This window comes from Rhinopithecus roxellana, chromosome 8 (genome assembly GCF_007565055.1).
Source record: "Rhinopithecus roxellana isolate Shanxi Qingling chromosome 8, ASM756505v1, whole genome shotgun sequence".
Lineage (NCBI taxonomy): Eukaryota > Metazoa > Chordata > Mammalia > Primates > Cercopithecidae > Rhinopithecus > Rhinopithecus roxellana.
The window spans coordinates 53,216,539-53,239,437 of NC_044556.1; the positions used below are offsets into that span (position 1 = coordinate 53,216,539).

A 22,899-nucleotide genomic window follows, 5' to 3' on the forward strand; every position below is an offset into this window, starting at 1 on the left:
CCTCGTGATCCACCCGTCTCGGCCTCCCAAAGTGCTGGGATTACAGGCTTGAGCCACCGCGCCCGGCTTTTTTTGTATATTTTTAGTAGAGACGAGGTTTCACCGTGTTAGCCAGGATGGTCTTGATCTCCTGACCTCGTGATCCACCCGTCTCGGCCTCCCAAAGTGCTGGGATTACAGGCTTGAGCCACCGCGCCCAGCCTCCTTTTCTTAATTTAGCCTATTTATTACAATGTGTTTTATAGACAGTTTTAATAGAATAAAAGTGATCTTGTTCTCTCATTAGTTTTCTTAAAACCTGGTCCGGTTTCTTGTCAGTGTCTGAATACGACACCTGATGGTTTACGCCTTGTTTAACTTTTAAGAGAGTATATATTCACTGAGTGCAAAAGGAAGAATGTGAATTGGAAACGTTATAACAAATCATATTAAAACAAAATTAACCTTATTATCGAACAGTACAGAGAATATTACATTTTCTTGTCAATTATCTTCAATAAAAACAAAATATACAAACAAAAAAAACCCTTCTCAAGTGAGAATTCTGTTCATCTTGCTTTACAGGCCATCTGAAATTACATTAAAGCAAAAGGATAGCACTAAGGAACTTGAAGCTACTTCTCTTTCCTGTAGAGTATATGCCTACATGTCAAATTTGATAAACCATGTCACTCTAAGGTCCTTTTGATATTCGGAAATTGATAATATATTATAAAACACTCCTAAATAGCAATGATTCACATGATTTATTTCAACACGTTATACAGTTAATGGCAGGTTTCTAACAGAAGCTATTTCTTGAAGTCTTATAGGAAATTCTAGAGTAAAAACCAATTTGAAGCATTTTCAAATATATTTTCTCATAAATATGACCCACATGAATTTTCTATTAAACAAGTACAATTAGAACAGATAAAGATGCATAGAGAAGCTAAATAAATTATCTAAATTATTAAGCAAGACAATCAGAATTCATTTTCTAACTCAAAATAACATGTTCATTCTTGTTTTTTCCACAATTATAAATTTAGTAATATAAAACAATGAATCAGTAATGACTGATTTCCTATATTTTCTTCACTTTAATCATTAAATGACATAGGTTAAGTATTGTGCTTAGAATAGTAAAAATATAAAGTTTTAGAAAAGAAAAAAAAACTAGTAATTTGCCTTTAAATCTAGGTTTCTTACTATATTCTATCTGTTGCCAAGTACTTTTCCTGAACATAATTACCAGTAATTATTCTCTGTGATTGCTATGTGCAAGTCACAGACATTATCATTACTCTAATTATAATACAGTTAGCCAAAGCTGAATTGTTAAATTTCAGTTCAATTAAATGTTTGTTTTGCAGACTATTTATAAATATGACAGATGTATACTGCTCAAAAATAATAAAATTTGATACACTTTTCAGAAACTGATATAAAATATACAAAAACATTAAAAGGAACAAATTGGACAATTTTGTAAGGACTACAGCTGTTAAAAGGATATCAGGGCAGCTCACTAGGATTTTAAAGATCTTCTGCCAAAATAACCAGTGAATGGCTCTTTCTATAACATCGAAATTAAAAACTGCTGAGAGTGAATATATTATAAAGTAATTTGAATTTATTTTGTGAGGAAAACACAGAGGAATAAAAGTTATCTTTTTTGTTATAAATTTTATTGTGATGAAATGTATATAACACAAAAGTTGCCATTTTAACTATTTTGAAAGTGTACCATTCAGTAGCATTAATTATATTCACAGTGCTGTAAAACCATCACCACCACCTATTTCCAAAACTTTTCATCACTGCAAAGAGAAACTCTAGCAATAACTCTCCATTCTCCTCTCCACTTTCTTCTCATCTAAAGCTTCCAGTCAACTCTAATCTACTTTATGTCTCTATGAATTTGACAACTCTAGATATTTGATGTAAGTGAAATCATACAATATTTGTTCTTTTGCAACTGACTTTTTTTGATTAGCATTAATGTTTTCAAGGTTCGTTTATATTATAGCATGTATCAGAACTTCATTCTTTTTTATGGATAGTCCATGGTATGTTTATACTCAAATATTGTTTACCCATTCGTCTGTTGGACATGTGAGTTACTTCCTCCTTTTGGATATCATAAATAATGTTGTAATGAACACTGGGATACAAGTATCTGTTTGAGTCTTCTTTGTTTTCAAATCTTCTGGGTATATACAGAGGAGATGGAAGTGCTGGGTCATATGGTAATTGTATGTTTAACTTTTTAAGGAACTGCTAGGTTTTTACAGTAGCTACACCATTTTACATTCCTACTAGCAGTGTACAAGGGTTCCAATTTCTCCACATCCTTGCCAATGCTTATTTTTCATCCTTTTGATTACAGTCTTCCTAGTAGCGGTGAAGTGGTATCTCATTGAGTTTTGATTTGCATTTTAATGTTAATCATCTTTTCTGTGTACTTATTTTCCATTTGCTTATCTTCTTTGCAGAAATGACTATTCAAGTCCTCACCCATTACTTAATTTGGTAGTTCGCCTTCTGTTGTTGAGTTGTAGGTAGTTTGCCTTCTGTTGCTGAGTTGTAGGAGTTCTTTACATATTCTGTGTATACACCCTTGAAAGACATGTGATTTGCAAATATCTTCTCTCATTCTGTGGGTTGTCTTTCTTTCTCACAGATAGTATCCTTTGATGCACAAAAAAATTTCAATTTTAATCAAATCCAATTTATCTTTTATTTTTGTATTGTTACCTGTGCCTTTGGTGTCATACTGAAGAATCCAGTGTCAAATCAAAGGTCATGAAGATTTGCCCCTATGTTTTCTTCTAGGAGTTTTATAGTTTTGGTTCTCAAATTTAGAGTCTTTGATCTGTTTTGAGTTAATTTTTGTAGATAATATACACTAAGGGTTCAACTTCATTATTTTTCACGGGGCTATCCCGTTTTCTCAACACAATGCTGAAGAGAAAGAGTTCTGTTTTTTGGTTTTGGTTTTGTTTTTTGAGAGAGGGTCTCGCTGTGTCACCCAGGCTGGAGTGCAGTGGCACAATCTCAGCTCACTGCAACCTCCGCCTCCCGGGTTCAAGCAGTTCTCCTGCCTCCATGTCATCAATGCTCTACTTTTGATCATTTCAAGGCTGGCAATTCTCAAACTGTCATTTACTGTTTTAAGTATCCTTATACTGGTATGGAAAATGGGATTTTCTTTTTATTTAAAAATGTTTTTAAGCTAACATCAAAAGTAATAGATGTTCATAATCAAATTTGGATAGTAACAGTAAATGAAAAGGAGAAAATAAAAACAATAATTCAGAGAAAACCACATATAACACTTTGATTTCTATTGCTATAGTGTTTCCTCTCCTTTTCTAAATATCTTTCTAGATATGTCATATTTATCTATGTCAGGTATTCTAAAATATAACTTTTAATGGCTGCATAATATACTGTATCTGGACAGGCCAAAATGTATTTAACCAAATCCCTATTACAAGACATTTAAAAACTGCCCTGTCCAATGTAGAAGCACAAGCTACAAGTAGCTAATTAAATGTAAGTTAATTAAAGTAAAATTTACTATGTAATTCCACAATCATACTAGCAACATTTCAAGTGCTCAAGAGTCACATGTGGCTAGTGACTACTGTATTGGATAACACAGATAATAGAATCTTTTCCTCATTACAGAAAGTTCTGTTAGACCGGACTGCTTCAGATTGTTTCCAAATTATCCCTATTATAAACAACCCCAAGACTGTTGTAAATAAACTTTAATATATAGCTCTGAAAATTTATTCGGAATAAACTGCTAGAAATGAGTTGGTGGTTCAAAAAGCATACAAATGTACACACTCTGGAGACTGGGTACAGGAAGATGTTACCCCCATGCTGTTCTCTTGATAGTGAGTGAGTTCTCCCAAGATCTGACGGTTTGATAAGGGGCTTTTCCCTGCTTTGCTTGGCACTTCTCCTTCCTGCCACCATGTGAAGAGGGATGTGTTTGCTTCCCCTTCTGCCATAATTGTAAGTTTCCTGAGGCTTCCCCAGCCCTGTGGAACTGTGAGTCAATTAAACCTCTATGCTTTATAAATTACCCAGTCTCAGGCAGTACTTTACAGCAGCATGAGAACAGACTAATACAGAGGTTAACAATAATATACAGGAAAAACTGACATCTTTTTTTGTAGTTTCTGTTTTACGTGACATGCTTAGAAAAGGCTTTCATGATTATATATTCAACTCTGTTTTTAGTACTTTTATGATTTCATCTTTTACATTTAAATAGTAATACCATATAGAATATACACTGGCATAAAGTCTAAGACAGGAACTGAACATAATTTTTCATGTATATCATCGTATTATCATAATATTCTCAAATCTCAATACAACTCACGGGTAAAGATTGATAACAGAATTCATCGAAATTACTAAGTAGACATCCAATTCAGTCACTCTTATCTGAAATAAGAAAACTATGGTTTTACATTTTAGAAATGCAGCTTTCAGGGTTTTGTTTTTCAAAAAAATATCATTCCCACTCATTCTAGGCATTAGAGCTTTTATCTTCTTCAAAATAAAGAGAAAAATGAGTCATATGTAAATAATTTCAGGAAACAGGAAAAGTAAGTATAAAAAGAGTCAAAAAAGATTGAGATCTATTTCCAGATTCATGAAAGACATAATTATATTGACCTATCTGCTTTCCTTTCATAAAATAAAAGACAATTTCCTGGAAAGGTACAAAAAGACAATTCCAGGGCAAATGTTTTCCTATTCTGGGTACTCACACCAGCATATTTTCTTACTGGCAGAATCAGCAGTGCTTTCAATACTAAAATTAAACGATCGTTACTTTTGTCTCTTATTTACTACTTATGATTTTATTAGTCTCAAAAATAACTGAATCATGTTTTATTAGTGGCAAAGTTGCAGTCTTTATTATTTGTTCTTGTTTTCCTAACCTTTAAAAGAGAATAGCATTGATAAACCTACAATTACTAAAATTCTGCAAGTTCCACATTTCCACATAAATATTTATTAGTTGTTACTTTTAAAAATCAATTTCTTCAAAAATAAATGAGCTCTAATAAGAAAAATTACCCTCTCCCTAAACAAAATACTTTCCCCTCAGGCAGAGGGAATCATTTTTCCCACAGTTTCATGTAACAATTGGTACCTTCCTATACAATAACATTTATGTGTCGGCCTATCCTGCCAGCCTGTGAATTCAGCCCAAACTCTATGTTCCTTCTCCATCTCAACCTCTTCTAAGAACTTAGCACAGAGAGTGGTAAATAATGAAGGCCAGGATGCCTTCTTCTAAAATGAATGAATAGACATGGCTTATCCAAGAACAACTGCCCTGCTTCTAGTAATCTACTATATTCGTTTGCTTTCCATACTCCTCCTCTACCTCCCTCTCTTAAGCGGTGCTTTTATTTACATGAAGAGGTCATTTATTAACAAGAGTTTTTAAGTACAACCTTCAAACTGCCACACTATATTTTAACAATACAGGAAATAAAATACTCTTAGGAGACATGTTATTAACATTTCCATTTCACAAGTGGGAAAACTGAAGCTAAGAGAGATAAGAAATATGCCTAAGAACAGCACCAGTAGACCACAAGGCTAGACACTGAGGGTTTCTAACTCCACATAGTGTACTTTGTATTACATCAAGCAAAGAGTTTTCAGACAAATAATTCTTTAAGAAAGCCTCAGGTATACTAGAATACTTACATTGACCCCAGCGCCCTGTTCTGGGATTCAAATAATTTGGATAAAGACCATTTGGACGATCCATTTTCTGAAGTAGTTTCCGAATGTGCATAACCTAAGTAAAATAAAATTAAGAATGCAATTAATAAAAATAAGTGTCATCAAGGCTTGGTATTAATGTAGGCTCTGTGTTTTCCCTTACTCAGAATCTATACCTATTCCCCGTCTTTGTGTGTGTGCTGGAGGGGCAGGGGGGCGTCAACAAAGCCTTCTATTTCTTAAATGAGTCATTTTTATAAGATATGTGTTATTTTAAAATCAAGCAATAAAAATAATACAGAGGAAATAGCACAGATAGAAACCATTTTAAATCTCAACATGCTACTACCTAGAAATACCATCTGAAACATCAGTTATAAACATCATTCCAGACACAGTCAACACGTATATATTCAAATATAAGAAGAGAAATAACTTCACAGGAATTGAATCATAAAATGCCATTGTATTTTGAAAAGTATTAATTTGAATTGAACAGATCAAAAAGTAAATGAAGTAAAACAAACTGTTGAACTTTAAAAATTGTTCCCACAATAGATATCTGTAAGTTCCTGAAATTCCAAATTTTAAAATATCTTCCTGAGGGTAATGGGGAAAGAAAAATCGTGAAATATATTAAGAAGCTGGAGCCTTTTCTAGGGATTTATTTTGATTCAACTCTAGATTGGGTGAACTTTGTAAGTGCTTTTAAGGGAGCCTCTGGGGGTGGGAGGAGGTGTTATGTTCCTTGTATTCTTATTTGTTTGAGAATATTGTCATTACATTTGATGAATAACCTGGCTGGTATAAATGACTTGGGAAAACCCTTCTTTTTCAGAGGACCTGATATATACTTCACTTTTCTGGACTTGAGTACAATATTAATTCTTCTGCCACAGGGTTTCCCATTGTCATTCATTTGGCTGGATTTTATCTTTAAGTAGTTTTAGGAATGGACTCAAGGATGCTGTCTATATTCCCTGTGTTCTTTCACGTTTGAGACCAACACTATGTATAACAATTTCAATCTGAAAAATTCCATAGACTACTTTTTAGATAGTTCTGAATGATGTTATAAAAGGTGAGAAAATTAACTCTTCTGTCATCCAAAAACTGTATACTATTCAATTCTTTCTGCCTTTCTTCCTTATCTATCATTTTCTTTCTAACTCTTGTCTCTTTTTATTTCCACACATTTACTAGTTTTTCTCAATTTTGTCATCTAAGCTCCTTATATTTTGAACACTGTCTTTCTTTGTATTGCTTCCATTTTGGCCTTCACTTTGTTGATAACTATTTTTTCTTATATTTTGTTACTGACATCAGACCTTATTGTCTCTGAGCACTTGTATCTCTGTTTATATACTTGTTCTACAGAGATGAAATCTTTATTATGTTTTCTCTCATGGTGATATTTGGTCGGAATTTTCAGTTGCTCTTTTTACATATTTTGTGGCCACTATTTTCCTTCCTTTTTTCTGGTAATATCTTTGTATAAATTCTGTACCTGTTCTTTTTTAACAAATTACTCATTACTATTTTCCTGAAAGTTTTGACATAAAACACCAGGTAAGAGTCCAGATATAGGCCGGGCGCGGTGGCTCAAGCCTGTAATCCCAGCACTTTGGGAGGCCGAGACGGGCGGATCACGAGGTCAGGAGATCGAGACCATCCTGGCTAACACAGTGAAACCCCGTCTCTACTAAAAAATACAAAAAACTAGCCGGGCGAGGTGGCAGGCGCCTGTAGTCCCAGCTACTCGGGAGGCTGAGGCAGGAGAATGGCATAAACCCGGGAGGCGGAGCTTTCAGTGAGCTGAGATCCGGCCACTGTACTCCAGCCTGGGCGACAGAGCGAGACTCCGTCTCAAAAAAAAAAAAAAAAAAGGCCCGGCACGGTGGCTCAAGCCTGTAATCCCAGCACTTTGGGAGGCCGAGACGGGCGGATCACGAGGTCAGGAGATCGAGACCATCCTGGCTAACACGGTGAAACCCCGTCTCTACTAAAAAAATACAAAAAACGAGCCGGGCGAGGTGGCGGGCGCCTGTAGTCCCAGCTACTTGGGAGGCTGAGGCAGGAGAATGGCATAAACCCGGGCGGCGGAGCTTGCAGTGAGCTGAGATCCGGCCACTGCAATCCAACCCGGGCGACAGAGCGAGACTCCAGCTCAAAAAAAAAAAAAAAAAAAAAAAAAAGAGTCCAGATATAAATACGTTTTTTTAGACTTTGCTTCTCCCCAGCCACTTGAGATTGGAAATGCAGCACTGCTCATAATAATGTCATTCATTCCCTTCTCTCACCAAAGTCTGCAGGCACAAACAGCTTATCTGTGAGAATCCTTACTTAATTCTGTTTTTCTAGCTTCTCAACACATTACGTCTAGTAAGGTCCAAAGAAGTACTCCCCATCAGCCTGTGATCCTGTTCTCATTGCTGCTCATGAGAATTTGAGTTCTGTAAGTCAAGTTACACCACCTAATTCAGAGAACTGTGCTCTACTGGTTTTGTATTTTTTAGTCTGCAGCCCCAAACATCCTCTCTTCTGTTTATACCAAACCTCTCTCTGATCTTTACTGCTTATATGCCTACTTTTCTTCCTATTTGGTGATATGAAGTATCTCTTAATTTTGTTAAAAATGGAATTTGCAGGGTTTTTTGTTTGTTTGTTTGTTTTGGTTTTTTGACAGAGTCTTGCTCTGTTGCCCAGGCTGGAGTGCAATGGCTCAATCTCAGTTCATTGCAACCTCCGCTTCCCAGGCTTGAGTGATCCTCCCACCTCAGCCTCCCGAGTAGCTGAGGAGTACGAGCACGTGCCATCACACAGGGCTAATTTTTGGTATAGAAGTGGTTTCACCACGTTGCCCAGGCTTGTCTCGAACTCCTGAGCTCAAGCAATCCACCCACCTTGGCCTCCCAAAGTGCTAGGACTACAGATGTGAACCACTGTGCCCAGCAGTGTTTCTTCTTGCTGCTTTCAGGTTAATTCCTATGATTTAGGTTTTCTACTTCAAGAAGGACCATATGTTAAATTATGTTTATTTTACAAATTTATTATCTTTTTAATCTCTGCTTTTCCTTTGTTTTGTCTATGACTATCTCTTGCTTTTATTCCATGTAAGTAATTCAGTTTTTCACTATGTGCCATGAGTTCTTTGTTATTTCCCATTTTATTAGCTAGGGGATACATCATTTTACATCTCCATTTGTTTCTTTAGCTCCACAATATTTTTGTATCATTTTATTGTTTTATTTTGGTTTTGAGTTCTGTTAAATTTAATTTCTATTATAGTATGAATTACTCATGGTGACTATTTTTTTTACTGTTTTTAAAATTTGAAACTGGATTCTTTATCAGTCTTTTACATGCTATATACCACTCCGCTTTTGTTTCCAGCAGTATGTTTGCACAATTGCCATGCTTTGTTTTATCTTGTTCACATTTAAAAGGGTTAGTTCTGGCCTGAACTTTGTTGATTTCTCCTTGAGTTCTTCGTGTGTGTGTGTGTGTATGTGTGTGTGTGTGTGTGTGTGTGTGTGTGTGTGTGTGTGTGTGTTTCTCCCTTCCTCGATACAATTTGAGATCTGGAGTGCTAGAGTACTTCTATCTGATCACTTGAAGCCTGTGTGTTCAAGAAGGATGAGAGGTGAGAACTCTGCTGGAGCTGTGGACAATTAAATATTTGATGCTCTGGGCATTGGTCTCCTTGGCAAGACTGATTAGGGAATACTAGGAATTTGTTGACTCTCTTTTCCCAAAAAGGTTTCAGGATAGGGTAGGGGGCAGACTTATGTCTCATGCCAGAAATCAGAAATCTTTTTGTTTTTGTTTTTTTATTTTGGTTATCAAATATGACATGAAGTTACATCTTTTCCTTCTTTTATTGCTTTTGATGAATTTTTACTGTCTTTAATTTTTTTTATTATTCATTTAGTCAGGACAGGGAAAATTCTGTCATCTAGTTCCATTTTGCTGTATTTACCTGAAAATTCTTCTCTGTTGAAGTATTTCATAAACAGAAAGGAATATACATATATATCTCTACTCCCATCTCAATTTAAGAAATACAACACTACAAACACCTTTGATGGTCTGTTTACCACTGCCCATTCACATACTACTTCCTATATCCCAGATGTATCTGTAGTCTTGAGTTTCGTTTTTGTCATTATCTTGACTTTGTGAAAGCAAATTATATGAATTGGGTCATTCTTGTCATACCCAACTAATTCAGAGTCAAACGGCCCAGTGGAAAATCACCTGTGGCACATAACACCAGCTCCAAAAATTACGTTTTCCACAAGCTCAGCTGCTATAACCCTAACATTATAGTTTTACCTACTGCTGTCACCAATCAGGGCCAGACAGCTTCTAGAAGCTTTACTCGTGTCAACACACTTCCTTTCAAAATGATACATAACATTTCTCCTCTAATAAAACATCCAACCTTCTCTTTGTTTTCTGGATGGATTGAGGACCAACCACCCTACTCTGTGTGTATGCCCTGAATTGGAATTCTGTGCTTCCAAATAAAACATTTAATTCAGAGATTCATCTCTGTATGTTATTTTTACTTCAACAATTTATCAAAACTATTTTGAATCCCTAAACAATATACTGTTCAGCTTTGTTTTGAACTTTATAAAAATTGTATCGTATTCTTTTAACTAATGGATACAAACATAATCCATATTTTATTACTGTTTTGTATTTTATTATATAAATTGCCAATACAAACAATGCTTCTATGTATATAATGTAAATATACATACCAAATAATGGAATTGCTGGGTTATAGGGTATTTTTACTCGCTAATATTTTTTGTTTCCCATTGTAAAAATCCTTTTTACCCCAAGGGCATACATTTTTCATTCTCAAAATGTCAGTGTTTTATTTTTTAAAGTTAAGCCTTTAATGTTCCTGGAATTAACTATTATAATTCACAGCGCAACACTTGTTATAACAAGTTTCTACATATATGTAGGTCTGTTTAAGGGCTATCTATTCTGTTCGTCTGTCTGTTTGTCCCTATTAACAAATACTACATTGTCAATGTTGATAATTGGGCAATGTAAATCCAGCCAGTGTGTTTTTCCTCACAAGTGTCTAGAATGTTTCTTTACTGTATAAATTCTAGAGGTGTCTTTTCAAGCTCCATTGGGAGGAAAACGGCCATTAGAGATTTCACTGGCACTGAATTTATGCTACAAATTTGGAGATGACTGAAATTTTTATGATATTGTTTACCTATACATAAATGACATCCCTCCATTTATTTATATCCTCTTCAATGTCATTTAATAAAGTTTTGTATTTTTAAATTTTAATTTTTAATTTTTATGGATATGAAAGAGTTGTACATATTTTGATACTAGCATATAATGTGTAATGATAAAATCTGAGTAACTGAAATGCCCATTACTTCAAACATTTATCATTTCTTCTGTTGGAAACATTCTACATCTTCTCTTCTAGCTATTTTGAAATATAAAACAAATCATTGTTAGAGTCACTCTATTGTGCTATCAAACATTAGATCTTATTCATTCTGTGTAACTGCACTTTTGTACCCACTAAAAAACCCCTTTTTATCCTTCTCTCCTCACTACCCTTCCAAGCCTCTGATAACCACCATTCTATTCTCTACCTCCATGACATCAATTTCTTTTAGCTCCCACATATGAATGAAACATATAATATGTGTCTTTCTGTGCTTGGCTTATTTCACTTAACATAACGTCCCCCAGCAGTTCCATCCATATTCCTGCAAAGGAAAGGATTTCATTCTTTTTTCATGGCTGAGTAAAAATTTGAACTTTATCTTTTGTTAGATTTATTTGTAGGAAACATATAGACTCTTGTTTTATTACATAAGGTATCTTTTTGCAAAATGACATTTTCTTGCCTTTTGTAGCTGGTGTAGAGAAATACTACTGATTTTTAACATCCATATTGATCATCTATTTAAAAAACCTATTAAACTCTTGTTTCTAGTAATAGGTCAATAATCACGTAATCTGTGAATAACTACTATTTTCTTTCTTCCTTTTCAGTTCTTAAACATGTGGACAAAGACAAAACATATTGTCTTTCTTGTCTTACCAGGCTGGCTAGGTACTGCAGCACAATGCTGCATAAAAATAGCAATGAAACTTTTAAAAAAATGTAATAGTGGTTATAACTTCTCAAATAACAATAAATATTTTAAATATGTCCTAAATAGAAAGGACATTTCTTTGAGTAACTTCAAAAGAAAAAATAAAGGCTAAAGCCCTAATAAACATATATCTAGAAAGGCAAACATTTTAAGCATTAATCAAATCTTTGGGCCAATCTTGAAGGACTCTTTATAACAAACAAAGAAAAGAAGGCAAGAAAACAAACCTTTTTGTAGTAAATCAGGTCCCCTGTCAAGTAGCTGAGGTGCATGAACTCCATATGTAGTGTACCAAATTCAGCCAGAATGCTGCTACCTGCAGATGCCCAGCCCCAGTTTCGCCCTACTCCACTGAATGAAAAGGAAAAGTAAAAGGAGACAGGATTGGGAAAAGACCAAAACAGTTGTTTAATGAATATGTAAATTTTAAATAGATCACTTAGAAATTATTATATCTGACACAATAGCTTATTTATATCTAAAATAGCATTAAAAATTTAAATAGGTAATAAATCCATGTTCTAAAAATTAAAACAGTATTTTTAAAATCCAGTAAATATATTTCACCCATTCTCATCTCCAGTCACCTCACCAGGACCCAAAGAAAATCACTTTCATTCCTTTCTTGCGTATTACTACAGAATGTTTTATGCAAATATAGGCAATCCAAATATATATTCTCACTGTCCTCTTTTCTTAAACAAAACATAGCAAGTTGGTGGTCTTTCCATATCAGTTCACAAACAGTTTTCTCAGTTTGTTTTTTTTTTTTTACAGTTGTACAGAATTCCATAATATTAATGATTCTCAAGTGGAATGCCCCACCCTAGAGGCACATGAAAATGTGTGGGAGCATTTTGAGTTGTCTCAAAACTTTAATGTGCAACCTCCACTTATTGTGCCAGGTCCAAAGTTATAAACTGCCCTGTAGCAAATGATTGGGACAGCATCATACAATAAAGAACTGGTTTGCACCAAATGATGATAGTGTCTGTGTGAAAATTAATATATTATATAAACATACACAATTTGTCTAATAAATTCCCTAATGATGGTTCCTTGGGCTATTTCCAATATTTTGCTATCATGAACATTTTTCAGTGAATAATCTCATAAACATTTCATTTGTGCAGATATAATCTCTAGAATATGCTCTTGCATTTTCTTTTTTTAACCTGTTCAGTAATTTTTTATTTGAAGCCAGACTACATAAATGAAAAATTGTAGAAGCTTTGAATTACATTATCTTCTAAAAAGGTTAAATTTCTTCTAAACACAGACTGAGTAAACGCAGACTATATTGTGTTTTAGGCTTTGTTAAAGACAGTCCATTTCTGTTTTTACCCCAACTTCCAGAAATGGACCTGGGAATTTCAGTTGGAAGCCAGGGGTATTTACCAAGGGCACCTAAGGAGCCTAACCTGTTTCCCCACTATCATGTGGCTGTTAAATTTTCTCCTTAGCCCTTTAATTTCCTTCTGCTATTTTCTGCTGGGTTTCTTTGAGTCTTGTTTGCCCTATATATGTGGTTATAGAATCACCAATGACTTGAGGGAAATTTGTCCATAAATTTTGGGCTTTTCCTCTGCAATTTCTTCCCATATGAGATTTTGTCCCTATGTTTCAGTCATTTTAGCAGCTCCAGGGCCTGACCATTGTCTCCTCTGCCCGAAATGACTGCCACTTTAGATATGGCCTCTATTGCTCTGAACATGATTTAGAACATATCCTCAGGGAAAAAGCCAATGTTTACATGGCGATGACCTTAGGATCATAGCCCCTCAAGTTCTACCTGAGTTAATTGCATTTCAGTGTCTTCAAATCATTTGGTTTTACATATTTTGTCTAGCTTTCATGACTGCTTTTGGTAGGAGGGTAGTCTGATAAAAGGTATTTCATGGTTGGAACTGGAAGTCTAGATTGTTCAAGCAGCAGAGTTCCTAGATTATTCCTACAAGAACTCTAGACCATTCTCTAGGATCTAAAGGGAGAAGTATAGATATTTTTGCCAGGTGGGGTGGCTCACGCCAGTAATCCCAGCACTTTGGGAGGCCGAGGCAGGCAGATCACCTGATTTCAAGACCAGCCTGACTAACAGGGTGAAACCCCATTTCTACCAAAAATACAAAAAAATTAGCTGGGCATGGTGGCAGGCGCCTATAATCACAGCTACTCGGGAAGCTGAAGCAGGAGAATCGTTTGAACCCGGAAGGCGGAGGTTGCCATGAGCTGAGATTGCGCCATTGCACTCTAGCTTGGGCAAGAAGAGCGAAACTCCGTCTCAAAAAATATATATATTTATACATATTTTTTCTCATCTTATCTTCACTTGTATTCTGTCAATTCCACATCTTATATTTTATTTGTGTTTAGAAAACATTAAAATAAATGTAAGAACATATCACAACCTTGCTTAAAGTTCCTTGTTTGGTGCTATTTTTAAATTGTCTGAAAACATGGAAGGCAAATACCACTAAGATATTTTATAGCTAGAAGTGAGAATCAGAGAATAAATATGGATATAGTAACTACATGAGACATTCATTTCACAAATGCAAGTGTTTACTATGCTGTGAGAGAGTGGTGAACCTGACATATACTATTCCTGCTTCTACAATAAATAAGATCATTTTAAACAGCGATAGTTGCTATGAAGAAAATTAAAAAGGAAAAATAGAATGTTGAGTACTAGGGATAGAGAGTGAATTAGAAAAAAGGCTCTTTACATATTATGTTCAGAGAAAATGTTTCTAAAATGATGTGATTTGAACCGAGACCTGAATGATGAGGAGCCAGTAATTAAAAGATCTGGAAAAACAGAATTCCCAGTAAGGGAAACAGCAAATGTAATGGCCTTGAGGGAAAGGAAGGAGGCTAATTTGGCCAGAGTTCAGAAAGCAAGGGGAAGTGAATGACTTAGGATGAGGTTAAAAAGCAAGGTATAATCTGGACTATGTAATAATTTTGTAGGCCATGGTAAAATTTTAGTCGTTAAGTGTGATGGAAAGTCACGAATAACTTTAAGGTACCATTTAGAAAGATTAACTAGGTTTCAGCATAGTGGATGAATTACAGTGTGGTCAACTATAAAAACAAAACTTACGAAGTCCAACAGTTTGCCATTCTCTATAAAAAGAACTTCCAGCCAAAAGTCAAAAAGGAACACTTTTCAAAATACTAAATTGTAAACAAGGTTTTTACATTTTTTACATCGTGTCACAGGAAGAATCTAAAATATTAAACTTGATACTTACATATATCCTAGCAACTCAGAAAAATAAGAAAATTCCTAAGAACGAGATACAATGCTGCTGAGGACAAAAAAATTCCAACTATAAAATGATGATGAGCTGCCAAAAAATAACCGGATCATAATTTCATGCAAATGTTTTGTTTTTTTCAACTGATCAAAGTAAAAGGTCTGGATACTGAAATTTATATATATACTCAGAGAACCTGAGTAACAAAAAATTTGCAAGGAATACCAAAAACAAAAACAAGCAAGCAAAACATATGATGCTTCTCTTACCTGACCACCAGCAAAAGGAAAGACTCTAAAAATGTTTGGTAAACTCTTGACAGTAAATCAACCTAAGCATTCTACAATCATATTAAATTGTTCTGATAATGAGTCTTCTATATTTTGATTTGCATTTTGTTCAAAGTCAGCTGAATATATTTAATCGATGTATTGAAAGAATGGAGTAAAGCTTTCAGGAAACTGCAGTTATTGGAAACAAAGCTTGCAAACAGGCTGATACTGAAATGCATTCCAACAAAAGCAAGGAATGAACTAAAGAAATTAAAGCATTCAATGTGTAAGCTTAAGTTGAAGTATCTTCATTTGTAGGAATAATGGTTTGATGGAGCTCCTATTTTCAATTAGATTTATTTATATTGTATACTTCAATGGAATGAAATTGAGAAGTTATACGATTCTGTGTCATCTAAACTGGAAGATTATTTAAAATAATTACAAATAAAAGTCAACGTAAAAATATCTCAGATTTGTGGAAGGTATTCTGAATGAAAGCAAAAGAATGGCATTTGTAACAATATCTGGTCTGAAATATTTAAATGTTTTAATATGCAAAAATTTAGAATTGAGAATATCCTGCAATTAAGCAGAATTTGCTCTGAGCAACTGTAGGGAGAATACCTTCTCTAATAAAAGCATGCAAGAGTCAATTGAAAGTGCCAATAATTTCAAATTTAGATAAATACACAAGAATGTATGTTTTTAATAATTTCATTTTAGAATACAGGTTTATAGCAGAATTATTTTACAGGATACCCAATAAAATAAAACCAATTTGTCAGTGATTAAATACTCTGAAAATTAAATAGTTTTAATTATTTCAGCTCCCCCATTCATTCTGAAATTGTACTCTTATGAATAATACACTGTATGGTCATTCTCATTATATGATGCCATAATCTGGCTTATATTTTTAATATAATGTAAATATTTTATGTATGACATCATTTATGTGGCAACATATTATTTTACCTCATGGACTACCAAATTTGCTTAACAAATGACCTTACTCCTGAACGTTCGACCTGTACTTATGATTTTGTGAAATACGCTGTGATAAACATTTTGTAGACGTCTTCCTTAGTCCATACATCCAATTTCTTCGGGTACATTAACGAAGGTTGAATTGCTTTAAGGGCTTTTGACAGATAATATACTAGTCTACAAGTAAAGCTGAAATGTAAGAATGGCTTTCTTCTCACCTTTTTATTATAGCAGATGCTTTAAAAATTTTTTAAGTAAAAAACTTCCTTGACAGCAGATGAATATAACAACTTTAATTTTTATTTTTAAATGAAGTCTGATTTTTGTTACATTTTCATTTAATTTGAGGGGATATGTAATATACTCACAATTTAAAATGTTAAATGGCACTGAAAAAGCATAAAGTAAAAAAAAAAAAATGTCTCTCTCTAAGCCCTCTACCTCTTCCAATCACTCTCAGTCCCAAAGCAATCTGTTAACACATTCTCATCTATCCTTTTGGAAAACTGTATGCCTACATAAGCTTAATATGAGTTGTCTATTACATTTTACATACTCATTGGTGTCTTCTAACTTTAATTCTGTATTTTTACAAACTTTTTTTTAAATATGTTTTCAAAGTTAAAATTGTCCTTCAATTATAAGGTAATGTTATTTTTTGTTACTACACAGCCCCTCAGCCAAGCATAGGATCTGGTTTATTTTTCTTTTAACTATATATTGACGTATAATTTACATACAAAAATGCATCCTTTCAGGTGCACCATTCAATGGGGTTATGACAAATGAAAACAAAGATTGGTATACAAACCAAGTCGATCCTTCCAAAACATGTCCTTATCCCTTTTGCAATCAACGCACACACTTCCCTACCAAGTCTCAAACAACTCTCAATCTGCTTCCTCTCACTACTGATTAGTCTTGCATGTTCTAAAATTTCATGTAAACATGATACAGTATATGCTCCTGTGTTTGGTTCTTTCACTCAACATGTCTTTGAGATTCACCCATATTGCTGTGTCTCAGCAGTTAAGATTCTTTTTATGGCTAAGTGGTATTCCATTGCATGAATATGATAACTATTTATCTATATACCTGTTGATATGATAAATATTTGAAAAACAGTCAAACTGTTTTCCAAAGTTTCTCTACCATTTTACATCCTACCAACCTAAGTTTACTATCTTGCCTTTTCATTGTCTATTTTTCCCAGTAGTTGTTTCGTTCTCCATTCATGCCTTCATTTGGATTGAGTAGTTTTTAGTATTCCACTTTCTTTACTGGCTTATTTTTTTATGACTCCTCTAGGCATTACAACATAAACCATTAACCTTCCCACAGTAGACCTTTATGTATTATATCACCTCACATATAATGTAAGGGCTTCACATTTCTATACTATCCTCTATGTAACTGTGGTAACAAATTTTTCTTCTATGTATATTATAGGCTCCACTATGCAGGTTATTATTTTTGCTTTAAACAAAGACCAAAACAGAAAAAAATAAGCATTTTACATTTACTCAAATATTTACTGTTTCCAGTGCCCTTCCCTTCTTCGTGTAAATCTGCTTTTCCATCTGGTGTCATTAGAAAGTTCCTTAAAATTTCTAGCAATACAGGTCTGTTGGCAATAAATAAATTTTATTTGCCTGAAGATGTCTTAATTTCACCTTTGTTTTTAAAGAATACTTTCAGTGGCTATAGAATTCAAGATCGACTTTTTTCTTCCAACAGTTTCAAGATGATTCAATTGTTTTCTGGACTGTATTACTTAAGATAAGAAGGAAGTATTTCTATTTTGGTTCCACAGTGTAAATGTCTTTCTTCTCTGGCTGTTTAAAACTTTTCTTTTTCTAGTCACAGATTTTCAGGCATCATGTTTCTTTATATTTATCCTGCTGGGTTCCATCAAATGTTGAAATCTGTGAATTTACAGCTGTTTAACAAATCTGATAAATTTCTAGACATTACTTCTTTAAAAACAGGCATATCTCAGAGATATTATGGGCCTGGTTACAGACTACTTCCATAAAGCAAATATTGCAACAAAATGAGTCACACAAACTTTTTCATATCCCAGTATATATACAAGTTATATTTACATTATACTGTACCCTTTTAAGTGTGCAACAGCATTATGTCGAAATAATGTTCATATCTTAATTTGAAAAATACTTTATTGCTAAAAATGCAAATGATCATCTGAGGCTTTCAGCAAGTCATACTCTTTTTTGCTGGTGGAGGGTCTTGCCTTGATAATGATGGTTGCTGACTCATCAGGGTGGTGGCTGCTGAAGGCTGGGGTGGCTGGGTCAATGTCTTAAAATGAAGACAACAATAAAGTCTGCTGTATTGATTTGATTCTTCCTGTTTCAGTTCTGTGTAAGACAAAAGATCTCTCTGTAGCATGTGATGCTGTTTGACAGCATTTTGTCCACAGCAAAAATTCTTTCAAACTTGGAGTCCACTCTCATATCCTGACACTGCTTTATCAACTAAGTTTACATAGTATTCTAAATCCTTATTGTCATTTTGACAATGTTTCATAGCATCTTCACCAAGAGTAGATTCTATCTCAAGACCACTTTCTTTGCTCATCTGTAAGAAGCAACTCCTCATCCGTTCAAGTCTTATCATAAGACTACAATAATTCGGTCCCATCTTCAGGCTCCACTTCTAATTCTAGTTCTCTTCCTATTTCCACCACATCTACAGTTACTTCCTCCACTTCAGTTTGAACCCCTCAAAATCACCCATGAGGACTGGAATCAAATTCTTCCAAACTCCTGTTTGATACTTCGACTTCCTCTCATGAATCACAAATGTTCTTAATGGCATGTAGAATAGTGACTCCTTTCTAGAAGGTTTTCCATTTCCTTTGCTGAGATCTCTCGCAGGAATCACTATCTATGGCAGCTATAGCCTTACAAAATGCAATCCTTAAATAATAAGACTTGAGAGTCTTAATCACTCCTTGACCCATCGGCTGCTGAATGGATGTTGGAAAGCATGAAAACAACATTAATCTTGGGCATGTTCACTGTAGAAAATAGGTGACCAGGTACACTGTCAATGAGCAGTAATATTTTGAAAGAGATCTTTCTTGCTTAGCAGTAGGTCTCAACAGTGGGCTTAAACTCTGCCATCAACGGATGTGCTCTCATCTGAACTTTGTCGTTCTACTTACAGACCCCACAGGTAGTAGATGTAGCAAAATTCTTAAAGGCCCTAGGATTTTCAGAATGGTAAACACGAACTAGCTTCAACTTAAAATCATCAGCTGTATTAGTCCCCAACAGGAGTCAGCCTGTCCTTGAAAGCCAAGCATTGATTTCTCTTTAACTATGAGATGGCATCATCTTCCAGTAGAAACTTGTTTCATCTACATTGAAAATTTGTTGTTTAGTGTAGTCACCTTCATCAATTACCTTAGCTAGATCTTCTGGATCACCTGCTGCAATTTCTACATCAGCACTTACTGCTTCACGTGTCACCTTTATGGTACGGATACAGCTTCCTTCATTAAACTTTATGAACCAACTTCTGTAAACCTCAAACTCTTCTGCAGTTTCCTCACCTCTCAGCATTCAGAGAAGTGAAGAGAGTTAGGGCCTTGCTCTGCGTTAGACTTTGGCTTAAGAGAATGTTGTAACTGTTTCATCTTCTATGCAGACCACTCAAACTTCCTCCATGTTGGCAATATAGCTATTTCACTTTCTCATCATTCATGTGTTCAGTGGCACAGCACTGTTAATTTCCTTCAAGAACTCTACCTTTGCATTCACAACCTGGCTGACTGTTTGGCATGAGAGGCCTAGTTTTTGGCATGCCTTCCTCACTAAGCTTAATTATTTCCAACTTTTTTGTTTTGAGACAGAGTCTTGCTCTTGTCGCCCAGGCTGGAGAGCAGTGGCGTGATCTTGGCTCACTGCAACCTCCGTCTCCCAGGTTCAAGCAATTCTCCTGCCTCAGCCTCCCAAGTAGCAGGGATTACAGGCATGCATCGCCACACCCAGCTAATTTCTGTATTTTTAGTAGAGATGGGGTTTCACCACATTGGCCAGGCTGGTCTCAAACTCCTGACCTCAGGTGATCCGCCTTCCTCAGCCTCCCAAACTGCTGGGATTACAAGTGTGAGCCACTGCACCTGGCTGGGTTTTGTTTTTTGTTTTGTTTTGTTTTTTGAAACAGGATCTGGTTCTGTCCCCCAGGCTGGAGTGCAGTGGCACGATTTCAGCTTACTGCAAGCTCTGCCTCCTGAACTCACGCAGTCCTCCTACCTTAGCTTCCCAAGTAGCTGGGGCTACAGGTGTGCGCCATCACACTGCATTAGTCCATTTTCACACTGCTGATAAAGACATACCTGAGACTGGGCAATTTACAAAAGAAAGAGGTTTAATGGCCTTACAGTTCCACGTGGCAGGGGAGGCCTCACAATCATGGTGGAATGTGAAAGGCACACCTCACATGGTGGCAGACAAGAGAAGAGAGCTTGTGCAAATAAACTCCCCTTTTTAAAACCATCAGATCTCGTGAGACTTATTCACTATCACGAGAACAGCATGATTCAATTACCTCCTGCTGAGTCCCTCCCACAACACATGAGAATTCAAGATGAGATTTGGGTGGGGACACAACCAAACTGTATCCTTCGGCCCCTGGCCCCTCCCAAATCTCATGTCCTCACATTTCAAAACCAATCATGCCTTCCCAACAGTCCCCCAAAGTCTTATTTCAGCATTAACTCAAAAGTCCACCATCCAAAGTCTCATCTGAGACAAGCCAAGTCCCCTCTGCCTACATGCCTGTAAAGTCAAAATCAAGTTAGTTACTTTATAGATGCAATGGGTGTACAGGTATTAGGTAAATACAGCCATTCCAAATAGGAGAAACTGCCAAAATAAAGGACTACAGGCCCCATGCAAGTCTGAAATCCAGTAGGTCAGTCAAGTCTTAAACCTCCAAAATGATCTCCTTTGACTCCATGTCTCACATTCAGGTCACACTGATGCAAGAGGAGGATTCACACAGCCTTGGGCAGCTCTGTCCCTATGGCTCTGCAGGGTATAGCCCAACCTCCTGGGTGCTTGAACCAGCTGGCATTGAGTACAGCTTTTCCAAATGCATGGTGCAAGCTGTTGGTGGATCCACCATTTTGGGGTCTGGAGGATGGTTGCCCTCTTCTCACAGCTCCACTAGGTGGTGCCCCAGCAGGTACTCTGTGTTGGGGCTCCAATTCCACATTTCCCTTCAGTACTGCCCTAGCAGAGGTTCTCCAAGACAGAGAGCCCTGTCCCTGCAGCAAACTTCTACCTGGACATCCAGGCATTTCCATACATCCTCTGAAATCTAGGTGGAGGTTCCCAAACCCCAATTCTCGACTTCTGTGTATTGGCAGGCTCACCACCACATGGAAGCTGCCAAAGCTTGAGGTTTGCACCCTCTGAAGCCATAGGCCGAGCTTTAGGTTGGCCCCTTTCAGCCACAGCTAGAGAGGCTGGGATGCAGGGCACCAAGTCCCTAGGCTGCACACAAGGGGACCCTGGGCCCAGCCCATGAAACCACTTTTTCCTTCTAGGCCCTGGGCCTGTGATGGGTGGGGCTACCATGAAGACCTCTGACATGCCCTGGAGACATTTTCCCCATTGTCTTGGGGATTAACATTTGGCTCCCTGTTACTTATGCAAATTTCTGCAGCAGACTTGAATTTCTCCTCAGAAAATGGGCTTTTCTTTCCTATCACATTGTCAGGCTACAACTTTTCTGAACTTCTATGCTCTGCTTCCCTTATAAAACTGAATGCCTTTAACAGTACCCAAGACACCTCTTGAATGCTTTGCTGCTTAGAAATTTCTTCGGCGAGATACCCTAGATCATCTCTCTCAAGTTCAAAGCTCCACACATCCCTAGGGCAGGAGCAAAATGCCACCAGTCTCTTTGCTAAAACATAACAAGAGTCACCTTTGCTCCGTTTCCCAAGAAGTTCCTCATTTCCACCTGAGACCACCTCAGCCTGGACTTTATTGTCTATATCACTATCAGCATTTTAAGTAAAGCCATTCAACAAGTCTCAAGAAATTTCCAAACTTTCTCACATTTTCCTGTCTTCGTCTTCTCCAACCTCTGCCTGTTACCCAGTTCCAAAGTTGTTCCACATTTTTAGGCATCTTTTCAGCAATGTCCCACTCTACTGGTACTGTTGCTTCACCTGTCACCTTTATATTCTGGAGGCAGATTCCTTCCTTAAACCTAGTGAATCAATCTCTAAGCCTCAAACTTTTCTCCTGCAGCTTCCTCACCTCTCTTAGCATTCACAGAAGTGAAAAGACTTACGGCCTTGCTCTGCATTAGGCTTTGGCTTAAAAGAATGTTATAGCTGGGTTCATCTTCTACACAGACCACTCAAACTTTCTCCATGTCAGCAATATGGCTATTTCACATTCTCATCATTCGTGTGTTTCACTGGCG

General features: G+C 36.1%; 1 protein-coding gene across 1 annotated transcript in view; it reads right to left on the minus strand.

Moving 5' to 3' along the window:
• Nucleotides 1–22,899, minus strand: part of MAN1A2 (mannosidase alpha class 1A member 2) — a 176,936-nt gene that overhangs the window by 72,711 nt on the left and 81,326 nt on the right. Inside the window, exons 7-8 of the mRNA XM_010374015.2 lie at nucleotides 12,134–12,257; nucleotides 5,734–5,827 (exon numbers count right to left, since the gene is read on the minus strand). Of these exons, the coding sequence (XP_010372317.1) occupies nucleotides 5,734–5,827; nucleotides 12,134–12,257 (218 nt within the window). The remainder of the gene's footprint in view (nucleotides 1–5,733; nucleotides 5,828–12,133; nucleotides 12,258–22,899) is intronic.